General features: G+C 48.4%; 5 protein-coding genes across 5 annotated transcripts; 3 read left to right on the top strand and 2 right to left on the bottom strand.

The window, feature by feature from the left end:
* Positions 1 to 1507: 1507 nt before the first annotated feature.
* I206_101324 (uncharacterized protein) lies at positions 1508 to 2134 on the top strand (the record flags this gene model as incomplete). The annotated part of the gene is made up of 1 exon (XM_070202368.1): positions 1508 to 2134. One exon carries the CDS (start codon positions 1508 to 1510, stop codon positions 2132 to 2134), a length of 627 nt encoding a protein of 208 aa, XP_070058469.1.
* Positions 2135 to 2955: 821 nt separating this feature from the next.
* Positions 2956 to 4943, top strand: I206_101323 (uncharacterized protein; the record flags this gene model as incomplete). The annotated part of the gene is made up of 8 exons (XM_019151786.1): positions 2956 to 2992; positions 3045 to 3212; positions 3275 to 3345; positions 3408 to 3884; positions 3937 to 4253; positions 4307 to 4356; positions 4415 to 4757; positions 4814 to 4943. 8 exons carry the CDS (start codon positions 2956 to 2958, stop codon positions 4941 to 4943), a joined length of 1593 nt encoding a protein of 530 aa, XP_019013924.1.
* Positions 4944 to 5095: 152 nt separating this feature from the next.
* On the bottom strand, positions 5096 to 6316 carry I206_101322 (uncharacterized protein; the record flags this gene model as incomplete). The annotated part of the gene is made up of 6 exons (XM_019151787.1): positions 5096 to 5246; positions 5302 to 5387; positions 5443 to 5586; positions 5648 to 5725; positions 5793 to 6077; positions 6164 to 6316. The coding sequence occupies 6 exons, from the start codon at positions 6314 to 6316 to the stop codon at positions 5096 to 5098; spliced, it is 897 nt and encodes a 298-aa protein (XP_019013925.1).
* A 1118-nt stretch (positions 6317 to 7434) lies between these two features.
* On the bottom strand, positions 7435 to 10686 carry I206_101321 (uncharacterized protein; the record flags this gene model as incomplete). Its single annotated transcript, XM_019151788.1, has 4 exons — positions 7435 to 8175; positions 8341 to 8556; positions 8643 to 9854; positions 9922 to 10686. 4 exons carry the CDS (start codon positions 10684 to 10686, stop codon positions 7435 to 7437), a joined length of 2934 nt encoding a protein of 977 aa, XP_019013926.1.
* A 1650-nt stretch (positions 10687 to 12336) lies between these two features.
* Positions 12337 to 14255, top strand: I206_101320 (uncharacterized protein; the record flags this gene model as incomplete). The annotated part of the gene is made up of 7 exons (XM_070202367.1): positions 12337 to 12585; positions 12831 to 12923; positions 12997 to 13051; positions 13147 to 13407; positions 13504 to 13626; positions 13707 to 13911; positions 14027 to 14255. The coding sequence occupies 7 exons, from the start codon at positions 12337 to 12339 to the stop codon at positions 14253 to 14255; spliced, it is 1215 nt and encodes a 404-aa protein (XP_070058468.1).
* Between the last annotated feature and the right edge of the window lie 449 nt (positions 14256 to 14704).

The raw sequence follows: 14704 nt of genomic DNA, 5'->3' as shown, positions 1-14704 counted from the left end.
AACCCCCCTAACCCCCCAACCCCCCAACCCCTAACCCCCCTAACCCCCCAACCCCCAACCCCCAACCCCCCAACCCCCCCCCCAACCCCCCCTAACCCCTAACCCCCCAACCCCCAACCCCTAACCCCCCAACCCCTAACCCCCTAACCCCCTAACCCCCTAACCCCCAACCCCCCAACCCCCCAACCCCTAACCCCCAACCCCCTAACCCCCTAACCCCCTAACCCCCTAACCCCCTAACCCCCTAACCCCCTAACCCCCCTAACCCCCCTAACCCCCAACCCCCAACCCCTAACCCCAACCCCCTAACCCCTAACCCCCCCTAACCCCTAACCCCCCTAACCCCCCTAACCCCCCTAACCCCCCAACCCCTAACCCCCCAACCCCTAACCCCTAACCCCCTAACCCCTAACCCCCCAACCCCCTAACCCCCCTAACCCCTAACCCCTAACCCCCCCCTAACCCCCTAACCCCCTAACCCCTAACCCCCCCCTAACCCCCCTAACCCCCTAACCCCCTAACCCCTAACCCCCTAACCCCCTAACCCCTAACCCCTAACCCCTAACCCCCCTAACCCCCCTAACCCCCTAACCCCTAACCCCCCTAACCCCTAACCCCTAACCCCTAACCCCCCTAACCCCCTAACCCCTAACCCCCCTAACCCCCCTAACCCCTAACCCCTAACCCCTAACCCCCCTAACCCCCTAACCCCTAACCCCTAACCCCCCTAACCCCCTAACCCCCTAACCCCTAACCCCTAACCCCTAACCCCTAACCCCCCTAACCCCCTAACCCCTAACCCCTAACCCCTAACCCCTAACCCCTAACCCCTAACCCCCCTAACCCCTAACCCCTAACCCCCTAACCCCCCTAACCCCTAACCCCCCTAACCCCTAACCCCCCTAACCCCTAACCCCTAACCCCCCTAACCCCCCTAACCCCTAACCCCCCTAACCCCTAACCCCTAACCCCCCTAACCCCCCTAACCCCTAACCCCCCCCCTAACCCCCCTAACCCCCCCCCTAACCCCCCTAACCCCTAACCCCTAACCCCCCTAACCCCTAACCCCTAACCCCTAACCCCTAACCCCTAACCCCTAACCCCCTAACCCCTAACCCCTAACCCCTAACCCCTAACCCCTAACCCCCCCTAACCCCCCTAACCCCTAACCCCTAACCCCTAACCCCCTAACCCCTAACCCCTAACCCCCCTAACCCCTAACCCCTAACCCCTAACCCCTAACCCCTAACCCCTAACCCCTAACCCCTAACCCCTAACCCCTAACCCCTAACCCCTAACCCCTAACCCCTAACCCCTAACCCCTAACCCCTAACCCCTAACCCCTAACCCCTAACCCCTAACCCCCCCTAACCCCTAACCCCTAACCCCTAACCCCTAACCCCTAATCCCCGGGAACCCCTTGTAACCCCCTAACGCCCCCCAAAGAGACCCCGTCCGGCTCAGGTGTGGACTCAAGGACTGCCACAACCATCTTCCAGCTGGGGAAATGCTCAGATGGTTCTCCAAGTTGATCATCAGTGGCACAGTTGACAAGGCAGCTGTCGGACTCAAGTCCCTTGGCTTGGCTAGAGCCGAGGCCAATCGGCCCAAGACCTACAAGATTCACAACATCACCCACAAGGTTCACCCATTCAAACCTCCAGCTTACACCACCCTGGAAAGACTCAACTCCAAGCCGGTCACTTACAGGACAAGGTGGACAGATCCAGACGGTAACTGTCTGTTCAAAGCCCTGGCCAAGGCAATGGGATCCCCTCAAGTAACTCACCAGGATCTCAGGCTGAAAGCTGTCAACTATATGAGGGATCACCAAGAAGATTACGAGAGATTTGTGGAGATAGGTAAGGACGACCCCCCAGGTGAGGACTTGGCTGCCAGGTTCAACCGGTACTTGGACAACATGGCCAAGGATGGCACTTGGGGAGATCACCTGACCATCAAGGCCCTCTGTTCCGTCCTCAACATCGCCATCGCCGTCCTGGGTAAGATGTCTGACGGGACCTTCAGCTGGATGAGGACCGGATCGGACCCCAAAGGTTATATCGCCCTCTCCCTGGTCAGTGAGCACTATGAGAACTTGTTCTCCATGCAAGAGGTCTTTCCCAACCTCTAGGACCTTCTCCATAGTTATGTAGTCATCAGTTATATGCCTTATGCATCAGTCACTCCTTTGTTTTCATCCCCCGAAACGTGAAATGGGGCATTTTACCCCACCATACGGCCCGTTTCATCACAACTTGTGCACTTTTCCGCCTCCAACCAATCAAGCTAGATATCTTTAAAGAGCTTCAAAAACGCTTCCTGATGGTATATAACAATCCTCCCTCGGAGCACTCTGGCCCAAGTTAGCGTCCCCGACCCAACCGACTTTGACCGCCCGCCACATGCCCAAAATTACCGCTAGAGGCAATTCTTTCAGTGATTCTAAAAGACATCTAAAGGCTCTATTTAACCATATAATTCACTTTCTCAATCGGTCATTTTTTCATCAAATCCCCATCCCCGGGAACCCCTTGTAACCCCCTAACCCCCTAAGTGTAGCTGCCAATCGTCGATGAGCTATATGTAACGCAAAGTCACATCGAAGGATTTGAAAGACATTGATCGTCATGGATCGACGTCACAGGGAAGACTGGATTATGGTTGTTACCCCGCATCACGTATGCCAGTATCTGTGCCTCAATATCGTTATGACGCTTTACCGGAATCACCGGATCTTAGATATAATCTAGATCGATAAGCGGTGTGCATCGTCAACCCCATGATTGGTTGACAAACAGTAAGAAAATCTCTCACCACAGCATTATGCTTTTGCTCAGGCAATCTTGTTCAAAACTCTCGATCAGTCATATATCAAGAACAGCTCGTTTCGCCAGGATCACGCCAACTTACTCAAGAAACACCTACATTAGACCACTTATTACAGCTAGAAATATGTCAGGTACAGACTCATCCGGCGCGTCCAAGACTGGTAAATATTTGCACAGGATACGATCCTGCTCTTTAGCTGACTTGCCATTCAGTTTGGCTGGAAAGAGACGATCTTCTCTCCAAAGCACCGTCCTATCCCCAACTTACGACCGATGCGAAAACAGATGTAGTCGTTGTAGGAGGTGGAATGGCAGGTCTGCACATTGCATATGAGCTACTCAGCTCGGGTCAAAAGAAGGTGATCTTGTTGGAGGATGGTAGTGAGTGATACTGCTGCAAGTAGCCATCTGTAGATCCGCTAAGAATCGTACGCGCTTGACAGAGATCGGATCCGGAGAGACTGGAAGAACAACAGGTCATTTGTCTGCTGATAGCGAATATAATGACCACTTGGTGAGTTATCGCTCGTACCGGATGCGACCGCATGCTTATATTGATGGACCGCTCCGTGACAGAAACTGCACGGTGCTGAAGGTACCGCTCAGATCGCCGCTGCCCAGCAAGCCGCTATCGATAGAATCGCAACGATCGTCGATAAGCATCAAATTGATTGCGACTTTGTGAGATTACCAGGGTACATGTTCCAGGGTCTACCTACTAGCTCTGCAGATTTCAAAGTGGATACCTTAGAAGAATTGTATAATGCGGCTGAGGACACTGGCAAACTCGATGTTACCATTGTCAACGACGCTTATATCAAGGGTTTCAAGAGCGGGCCAGCTATCCGATTCGGTAATCAAGCTACTTTCCATCCTACCAAGTATCTTCAAGCCCTTTCCAAAGTTGTTTCCGATTTGGGGGGTGAGATTTATGAGAAGACTAGATATATGAGCCACACCGAAGAGAATGGGGGAGTGACCGCGACCCTTGACAACGATAAGAAGGTTCAGGCTGGGTCACTGGTCATGGCTACCAATGTGCCCCTTCAGAAAGTGAGTCCATCAGAGTCATTCTCGTCATTCTTTAGCTGAAAAGTCGTGTCAGCTTGTAATGATCGAACGAATGGAAGCGATGCGAACATATGCAATCGCTTTGAAGATTCCTGCCGAATCCGTCTCATCAAACGGGGAAGACGCGTTATGGTGGGACCTGGGTGATCCATACCACTACGTTAGAGTCACACCTTCTAAGCAAGAAGGCTATAAGCTCTTGGTTGTTGGAGGAGAAGATGAGAAAGTTGGTCAACACGACGACTACGAAGAGCGATTCCAAAGGTTGGAATCTTGGGCGAGAGAGCGATGGACAAGTGCCGGTGAGGTGGAGTATAAATGGAGTGGGCAAGTGATGGATTCCGCAGATGGGTGAGTACTGCCGCAAAGTTGTCAAGAGATACAACTAACTAGTCGATCATCAGTGTTGCATACATCGGTCGTAACCCTGGAGAGAACAATGTATACGTGCACAGTGAGCTGAGCTTCCCCTTTCTATGCAAAATCCCCACAAAGGCTGACTTTGGATGCAGCCGGAGACAACGGTGATGGCCTCACATATGCTGCTGTTGGCGGTATCGTGATATCCGACCTCATTCTCGGCAAAGAAAACGCTTGGGCACATACTTTCTCACCCTCTAGACAACACAGTGGATCGCATCTGAAGCAAGCGTTACAAACCTTACCCGGCATTATCAAGGAAAATCTCTCCGACCAACTTTACTTCACCAAATGGGTCACGACTTGTGCCAAGACGATGAGCGACATCGAAGACTTGGTACCAGGTCAAGGTGACGTGGTTCGTCAGGGGCTCAGTCCCATCGCTGTGTACAAGGATGAGCAAGGGGGTATTCATAAGATGACTGCTATCTGTCCGTAAGTGATACATCGTCGGCTTTCTCTGAATTTAAATTAACATCCCGCATTCCTAGTCATTTGAAAGGTATCGTCGCATGGAATTCCGCGGAGAAGTCATTCGACTGCCCAATTCATGGATCTCGATTCACTTGCAAAGGTGAAGTAGTGAATGGTCCCGCCAAAGCGCCTCTACAGGCCAAATAAGCCGACCGTTTGCCCTTATACCAATAGCATTTTGTATAAGATAAATGAGACTATGAAACCCTTTGTATATACCCAAAAATACAAAATCATCATTGAGCTGAGTCGTATCCTGATGTGAGAAAGTACAACGCTGCAGATGTATCGAAAAAGTCTCAAGCTCGCCGTTTCTTGGTTTTCGTCCTGATCTCTTCCCGAAGATGACATTGCTGATCAGTCAGATCGTACCCAGGTCTACATTTGTAGGCTACACATCGCCCACTCTCGCAGGTCACACCACCCAAAGTGGCAGGAATATTCGTGCAGCTATATGGGTCTCATGAGCCACCAATCCATCGACCGGTCAACCGAGGGGACTTACTCTTGACCGGTTGTAGCGTTTGGCGAATTCAAGGATCCGTGCAAGCATCCACCGCATGATTCGAGCTCAGCGCTGGTGTCAATACACTGCAATATCGTCAGCTGATATGGTCTGTCCTTCCCGGTCATACCGGACACTCACCTCGTATGCTCCTGATGTCTCTCCAATTTGACATGGGGTGAAACCTTTCGGACAATAAGTGTGGACACCCCTTTTCCTCTCCTCTTCTATCTTTCTTCTCCTACTCAGACCTTGAGAAGCTTGGGCTGCTGTGTGATAGTAATACTACGCAAGCAAGTAATGTCAGAAATCAGTGGTCCGGCAGACATGCAAGGGTTTGGCTCACAAAATAAGTACCCGGTCCACAAGTTGCCGTGGAACCGAAACTTGTAGGTTGACCACAAGCACACTGGTAGTTCCCATCCTAAGCACGAATGAACTAGTCAGTCAGGAGGTACTTCACTGCGTTACATGGGTGCCTCATCACTCACAACACTGCTTACGTAGAATGTGGCGCCTAAACTTGTCCCACAATTCTTTAAACAGGTATCAGGACCGGTGATTGAACTGAATGACAATCCTGAAGGGGCAGTGGAATAGCAAGTGGGTCGCCAGGTGAAAGATGTATGCGTTATCCTGGCATCATAATATGACGAGTTACTACACGCATCTGCGGTTCCTGTTTCGAAGTTCCCCTCAGCCGGGTATTTGTCGGTACAGTAGCATGACTGAGAGGATAATTGATAAAAAGAGTGTTTGTTATTGGGACAAGCTGCCTATAGTCAAGTTAACAAGAGTCAATAATGTTCGCGGGTAAGGGCTCTACTTGGAGAAGACAGAATATCGTTATGGATACACTTACATCGCACGCAGTAGCAGAAGAGAACGTCCCGGAGACTTGCGTAGTACCCGAAGGCGTTACCAAGAAACAACCAGCAAATGCGTTGTCCGCTCTAGCGAATCTGAGGCAATTGAAGCCCACTAACAGAAGCGCAGTGTAATAAAGGCCCCACATAACAAAGAATCGTGACCGGGTTTAAGGATAATCTGTTCAAGTCGTCTTCGATGATGATGAACCTTGGAGCGAGGCTATGCTAGTGAATTCGTAATACATGTCATACGATTTTTGACGGGCTATCTGCATGTTGCCGATCTTATATATGTATACGCGAACATTGAGTCTTTATCAACAAAGAAATTTTGCCCTCTCGTCGAACATGAATCATATAAAGTTCATCTTTTCCCCTGTTCGGTCAAGAGGCTGGATGTTTTTGATCTTACTCACGGTACTAGACTCGTATACGTTAAATCATGACTACCCTGGACGAACAAAAAGAGGTCTTCCCAGCCGTTTGGACTGTCCTAGTAGTATTCCGGGTAGTATTTCTAAGATGGTTTGCGACTGACCATCAGCGTGCCGATCTCAATCACGTTAACAAATCCCAGTAAACCCTGAATGTTTTTGTCTGAAACCTTGCGACATGTGTCACCTTGTAGTAACCCTGCACACCATACGTAAGCGGAACATCTCCCTGAATGCCTGTCTCAGGCGCATTTGGGGAATGAGAAATGGTCAGTGAGGTGATGTAGATCCTGTGAGAAAAGCATATTAGAAACTTAAAGTGATGTTATGCATTTTGCCCAAGACGAGATTATGTAATTATGTGTGAAACTCTAATGACAAACGTGATTACGAAATGAAGTTTAAATCGAATGAAGAGGGAGGCTACGTATGATAATAGGCAATGTATGGCAGATTCCAGCAGAAGTATAGATATATATGGTATTACGAGAGGACAAATAGGGTTGAACGATATGCTAAGAATGGAAGCGGCCGAATTGGTGGTCGTGGATGAGGTATTTGACAACGAATCAGAGGTATACTTGTAATGGAGAATCCTGTTGGTGCCATGACGTGAGCACTTTTACCAAGATGAAAGTTTTTGAGGGAAGCTGTGTATTTGAAAGCCAAAAGCAAATTCAAATAACAATTGTATGCAAAATGATGTGAACTTAGATGACCGACAACAAGCGAAAGGAAAAGGATATACGGGGAGGCGATAGGCAGGTGCGGCGTGGGAATAATGCGGACAGGCGGAGGAACTCGGGTGGCTTCAGTGACCCTTGAGTTATTCACTCCCTTCTTTCACTGTTGGCACCCCACGCGCTAGCAGCACCGTTAAGACTACCAAGGGCGGTTCCGGTAGTAGCGAAATCGAAAGCTCCAAAGCCGCCGGCACCTGTTCCTGGAGGTGCACCGCTCGATTTCCAGCTGAAACTAGCAGGAGTCCGGATAGGTGATGACATTGGGCTGAAGCCTGACGACGGATCCGATGACGAGAATGGCTGGAAAGTAGAGTTCGCTGTTGGGATAGGGACCGCTGCTGTTCCCGTGAAACTAGAGGAGGGTATATCCGAGGGAGAAGATCTCTTGTTCGAGTTACCAGGCATGAAATAGCGCGAGCTGGGTGATGTAGGGTTAGGCAGTGCAATATTGAATGGTTGGGCGTTTGGAGACAAACTGGTGGATTGCGCTTGGCTTGATGAAGCATTACTCTCCCTTCGGAAGTCGGGAATGGGTGCCGAGGCTGGCGGCTGTTGACCTGGACCTTGAGGTAAACCTTGCTGTAGTTGTAAGCCGTACCCACTGCTCGATCCAGCTGAAGTCGGTCCCTGAATGCTTTGACCGTTGCTGATAGGAATAGGATGAGCAGCAGCAGCGGTGGGTGAATTCATCGACATCCCAGCGAGAGCCACGGTATGAGCGATGCCGCCAAACATGGACGTGTTCAGCGACGATGGATGAGCATTACCTCGTTGCCCGAGGGAGTTTTTCGAATAGGATAATCGGATACCGCCTTTGACAAGACCGCCCTGTAGTGGAAAACAAGCAAATCCCAAACATGTCAGCGCGAGCACCACAAGATTGCGAGACTCGATTGAAATGAAGATTGCGAAAGAATAGAACAAATGAGACAATGACGATGGCACTGGAACAGCCCAATCTCGGCCCGATCTTGGCGGAGCCCGACTACTCACCAAGTTGTGTCCATATAGCTCCTTGATCGCCTGACTAGCAAATCCAACCTCCTCAAACTCAACAAAACACATGGGACCGTTGATCTTCTGTCTGAATGACATGCGTTTGAAACCAGGACATCGGGAGAACAGCCCTCTAAGGGATTCTTCGAGAAAGTTCGGAGGGTGGGTGGGGGGCGAGATGGCAGGAAGGTTGCCGACGTACAAGGTGTTGATCTATTGAAAGAGTCAGCGGTGCATCGTGGAGGCAATTATGCGACTCATTGCGGTTGCGAAAATGAATGGTGAAATTCAGTACGTACAGGTGGATTCTGATCAGCCGGATTACTTCCACTTAAAAGCCCTCTTCCATTCTCAGATAACCTATCGCTCCCACCTGGTGGACTAGTACCGTACGCATCGTTCTGACCGTTCCTACTCCCATAACCACTACTGCCACCACCAAAAGAGGGAATAGAGGGTGCCGTGCCGTTGTCGTCTCCCCTCAGACCTCCACGGGTCTGACTATGATACCCATCCATAATCCCGATCCCTACAGCACCATTGACACTCCACCCTTCGAGCTCATCCGCTTCTTCGGCTAATGCTAAAAGAGCTTTCGAATCCGTTTGCCGCAGCGAGGGCGATTTGACGGATAGCGAGGGGGAAGTAGACGGATTGGACTGGCCCGAAGCGTAATGAGTTTGGGTTGTTGTGGAGGGTATGAATGCTTGGTGAGAGGATGAAGGGATTGCATTAATGATGTTATCGTTGGCGTTGTGACCTTGATGCGGCTGGTTGGCATTGGGAGTAAAAGGTGGAGGAGGCATAGATATACTATCGTCTGTAGATGTTCGTTCCCTCTCTCCAGAGGCTGCATTGGGCCAAGAATCCCAAGCATCTCGCACGGAAGCTGATGTGGAGTTCACAGGATGCGAGATTCCCCCAACGTTATTAGGAAGCGAATGAGTTCCTGGTCCTATCTGAGTACCCGATACGCCAACGACATTAGATAGTCTGCCGGATCTAAGTAAAAGGCCAACTAATTCCTCGCCTGATGTCGTCTTCTTGGTATGTAGATTCTTCTTGGCCATTTCAGCTTTGAGGGTAGCACCGGTAAGAGGATCAATTTTCTTTCCTTGAAGAGATTCCCTAGCAGCTAAGGCATCCGTTCGAGTCTTGAACCTAGCAAAACCGATCGTTTGCCGACGAGTAGGCAATGATGGATTGCCGAGAACCGGTCCACTCGGCGCTGACGGTGTGAGTGACATGGCTGCTGAAGGTGTGGTGGAAGCAGAGGTCGAAGCGGTAGCAGCCATTGTGAGGGAAGCCATAGCTTCTTCTAGGGCAGGTTGAGTTAGATGGTAATCGAATGGCTCCCCGTTGGCTTGGGCTTGAGCTTGAGCAGCGGCGATCTGAGTGAGTTCTGCTAAGAGGGCAGCAGCTGGTTCTCGTCGACTTGAACCAGAGGGTAATTTGAGCGTTGCAGCTTCAAAGCCGGATGCGAAGGTGAATATATTTTGGAATTCCCGTTCCTGCACCAATGCGTCAGCGTCAGCAAGATCACTACTGTGGAGTGATTCAAATGATCAAGTAACTCACCGACATGTCTTCCGGAAATCCGACGACAAATATAGTACTAATGATTTCTTGATCTTCTCCATCATCTTCCTTGTCCCGTCTATCTCGATCTCGCCGCCTTTCCCTACTTTCACCAGGACCTGAGTTTGGCCTGTGACCCAATCCACTAAATGAGCTGGACATAGACGATCTTCCAGCTCCACCATAGGGGTCAGGGGGATGCGATGAAACATGAATCTGACTACCATTAGGTAACGACGATCGTTGATATATATGTTGAGATTGTGGTTGACCTGGATAACCGCTTTGAGCCGGTTGACCCCTCCAGCTATTTGGTCCTGAATTACTAGGCCAAGGTCCGCTGGTCATACCGGTCGGTGACATTGGTCCAGGCATGCCCATCATTCCTGGTCCACCGGTTGCTAACGAATGGATTGGGTCTGGTGCCATGGCGTGTTGAGGCGGAGGGACGTAAGGTGGTGGATGAGGGGGAGGCGAGGAAGTAACAGCTGGTAAGAATGCCGCTGGAACACTGGAATTGTACGGTTGTTGACCGGGCTGAGAGTATTCACCATAACCAGCGGGTGATGAATAATCCGTGTTATTGTATCCGTTCGAGTATTGATGATAACCTTTTCCCTCTCTGTTGGATATGGAAGAGATGCCAGATGCGGCGGACGGAACGCGAGGTGGATTAGGTGGTTGCATGCTAGATAAGGACTGGAAATGGGAGTGTGATGAAGATGACGGTGTTGGTGATGGCAATGACGCTGGTGGAGATACCATGTTATGATTTTGGTTGAAAGTGTTGTGTATAGGTGAAGATTTCTAACTTATCGTTGGCTTCAATCTGAGCCGGCCGAAAGTACTCTACTTAATCACTAGTCTAGGAGGTATCCCCGTGGGTTCGGAAGAAGTCAAGATGCAAGAAGACAAGATGCCTGGCTGTTAGACCGAGGGTATATGCTTCCGATTTCTAACCTTTTGTTTTACTAATTTTTCCCATCAATCACCTTCTAGCTTGAACCTCCTCTACACCAGGTGGATTGAGATATTGATCTGTTGATAGCACTGTTGGTGGTTTTCGCTTGATGCTGTGTGACAAAAGACAAGAGTTATATCAGCATAGGATGCTGCAGTATGTATTGGTGAGAAAAGTAAGAGAAGTGAGTGGGATAAGGAATGTTGTCGGATAATGTATATGATGAAAATAAGGTCCAGATTGGTAAGATTACGAAGTGGGATCATCCACCAATTCAAGTTACGAATCACTCACAGTGTATGTATGTAAGTAGAGTGATTTACAAGGTGATTGTTGTGCTGAGTTGCAATGCGTTTACCTGGTGTTGAGACAATGAATGACTAGCTGAGAGTGAGAAATGAGCGATGATGAGGGGGTTGAGTATGATATGATGATATGATGATGTATGGAATGTTTGCTTGAGGTATGATGATAATGATTTGTTATTGTTTTTGTTATTATGGTGATATTGGTGATATTGGTAAGGAGGGTAGTAGTAAACATGAATTACCCAGGGTGAATTAGTAGTGTGGCGGATTACTATTATATGATTATACCGTGTTACGTGTTTTTTTACCCTTATCACCACGCGCAAGGACCCTCAATTCCCAATAAGGTAGAAATACAGAACTAATCAATTAATCGGATATACGCGGTATTTGTGATGTGGCGCCCTAATCATTTTTTATACTGAACACGTGTTTGTCATGTTGGAGACTCCACAGTGGAAGATCTGATCATATTGAGACCAAAGAGATCATAGGAAGACCACCAGCAACCTGGTCGAGGACGAACAGATTTCAAAAATGGTCAAGTGTAGTTATCGGCTTGATCAGGCTGTTGGTAAACTTGAGGTTCAGCAGATCTTCTAGGGGACTGACTGATACTCCAAGGAACTATTCAGAGAACCAACGATCCCATTGAATACTGATTCAATCCGAGGTAGTTCAACAAGAACACAGATACTTACTCACAATTCCCTTTCTTCCCACGCTGACTAGAGAACACATCCGTCGAATGCTCCCGCCTTTGAGCCTGACTTCCATGAAACACAATCAATGAGACCTATTCCTCCTGTTTGGAAGACGCAAAAACGAGAGTAGAGAAAACCAAGACAAAAACAAGCGTAATGAACGAGAGACGATGACGCAACGAGATCCCATAAGATATCATACTGACGCGGAGGTTGCCGACAACGGTTTACACGGTTGTTCCGTTTCAAGCGGCCGCGGCAATTAACTTTATAAATGTCGATCAGTGGATGGTTTTTTCACCTTATCTTTCGAGTCGAAGAGTAATCGACATCCTAGGACAGTAGGATTGCATAAAAAAGCCAAGCATTCACATACTATACCGGATTATTCCCAGTCCCTATCCCCCTTTGTGTACTCTTGGCAATAAAAAACCAAGTCACAATGTCCGCAACAAAAGCAAACGGCCACCCTTTGGCAACGATCAACGCTTCTTCATTATACTTCACCCCTTTACCACCAACACATGTCGTATCACCAGGAAAGGAATCACATGGTAGATATATGCTCACCATACCATGGAATAGAGTATCAGGGTGGGGTCAACCCAAGATAGGACCAAGACAAGATTTAACCTTTGATCCTCTTGCTGGAGTGTTACAATATGCTGTAACATGTTTCGAGGGTATGAAAGTGAGTCGAGAATGGAAAATCGTACCTCACAGGTCCCACAGCCATCACGAACCTGACCCGCATGATTTATCTCGCCTTTCCTCGACCACCACTTTTCCTATCCTCCGTCTTTGTCGCGTTTCATTCCGTATATTTCTTGTCTTTCAACTATCTTTGGTCATTTCATCATCTTTTCCCGCTATCTAGCATCTGTCTCTGGTTGTCTAAAATGTGTTACTGACGCTCTATCTTCTGAACTCGCCCAGTGCTATAAAACCGATCAAGGGGATATCCGATTATTTAGACCAAACAAAAATTTTGATAGACTCAAGAGATCGGCTGCAAGGCTCGGTTTACCGGTAAGTAGCGCATAAGATCTCTTGAGGTATCAAGCATTCTGTCTCCCCGCTGACGCTGTTCGACATCTTGCAGTGCGAATGGGACAATGATGAGCTTTTGCAACTTTTCGCTAAATTAATGGCATTGGGTGAGTCTAAGCTCTACGACATTGATCGAACTCTCCGCCGTTGTTGGGAGACCTAGATGATTAGAGACAGAGTTGACCTATCAATGAATTTTCAGAACAACCTCTTGTCCCAAATACAGATGGATCTAACCTCTACATCCGACCAACGCTCCTTGAAACTTCCGAAGGCTTCGGGATAAAAGAAGACGCATATGCAGGTGAAGCTTTGTTATACGTTGTCACAACCTTGAACTTGGGTAAAGGGTTATATCCCTCATCGGAACCGGATAGCAAAGGGATCAAGTTGGATGCATGTAAAGAATTCATCAGAGCTTGGCCAGGAGGTACAGGTAGTTATAAGTTAGGTGCAAATTATGGTGAGTCCGTATTGCAACTACATTTATGTCGAAACAGCTTTCTCTCGAATGGATCCGTGAGTAACAAGAATATCTGATCCTTCGTTACACTTGAAGGTACCGTAAATATCTCCAAGAAGCCAGGATACGCCATGTCGCTTTGGCTTCACGGTCAAGAAGATTTCATCTCTGAGGCAGGAGCTATGAACGTATTCATCATTAAAGAAGCTGCTGACGGATGTAAGTGCCCTATTCTCTCTATGAGCTGCTCCCATTCAATACCGGAATCACTGGAACTGACTTCTCCACTTCATGCTTAGATCTCGAATTCACCACAATGTCACTATCCAATGGAATCGTCCTTCCGGGTGTAACCAGAGAATCTATAATTGAATTACTTGAAGATCACGCTTCTGGTAAAAAGGACTTCCCAATCGATGGTGTACCAAAGAAAATCAGAGTTGTCGAACGGGATATCAGTATGCCCGAAATCATTGCTGGATTGGAAGATGGCTCATTGAAAGGGTGAGTTCGATCAGCAGATTGAAAAACAATCTCGTCTTATGCTTCTATCGCTGCTATTGTCTCTCACCGATATCACTTCTATCGATAGCGTTGCTAATCGATGTGATACCCGCAGGATGTTTGGCTGTGGTACAGGAGTAGTTGTAGTACAAGTCGGCGAAATTCAATATCAATCGAAAACCTACACTATTCCTTCTAATCCCATCATCAAGATACTTAGAGATACTATAACAGGTATACAAAGAGGAAAGATCGATGAAGGAAAATCATGGAGTTTCAAAGTTCCTGAGTGGAATCCCGAAGGTAAAGAAGGCGATGCAGAGGAACATGTTACAGCTGCATAGGTGTCCATAAGCGAAGCGGATTTGGCTGAAACATGTGGAGCCTGTGGAAGTAGGATTTCGGATATGCATAGACGAATAGAAATCATGCTCGATATGCTTCATTGCTGTGTTGAGGCGTTTTATAGTGATAGGTTTGATACTTCACTGATCAATGCTATATTGTAACAGCATCGTGTCAACGCTCACGAACTTTCGCGCATGGATGTCATTTCTGATAGCCATCTCAATGACCTCAGACTGATCAATCGTTCTCATCATTTGGATAGGGAAGAGATAATCTCGTCTGTTACTTCATCGACTTTGCCCACTGACTACAATAGGTGCTTCCTCCCAAGACCAACAACTCCCAACAGAGTTGAACGTCGTCAGGCAATCGGTGCTCGCACCGCTGCTAATGGTCGTACATCGCAATCCGGTATTTTACCTTTCAGCGTGCTGCGATCTTCGTA

This window comes from Kwoniella pini, chromosome 1 (assembly GCF_000512605.2).
Source record: "Kwoniella pini CBS 10737 chromosome 1, complete sequence".
Taxonomy (NCBI): domain Eukaryota; kingdom Fungi; phylum Basidiomycota; class Tremellomycetes; order Tremellales; family Cryptococcaceae; genus Kwoniella; species Kwoniella pini.
Note: the sequence above shows the minus strand (reverse complement) of the source record. Positions and strands in the feature narration are given on the sequence as shown.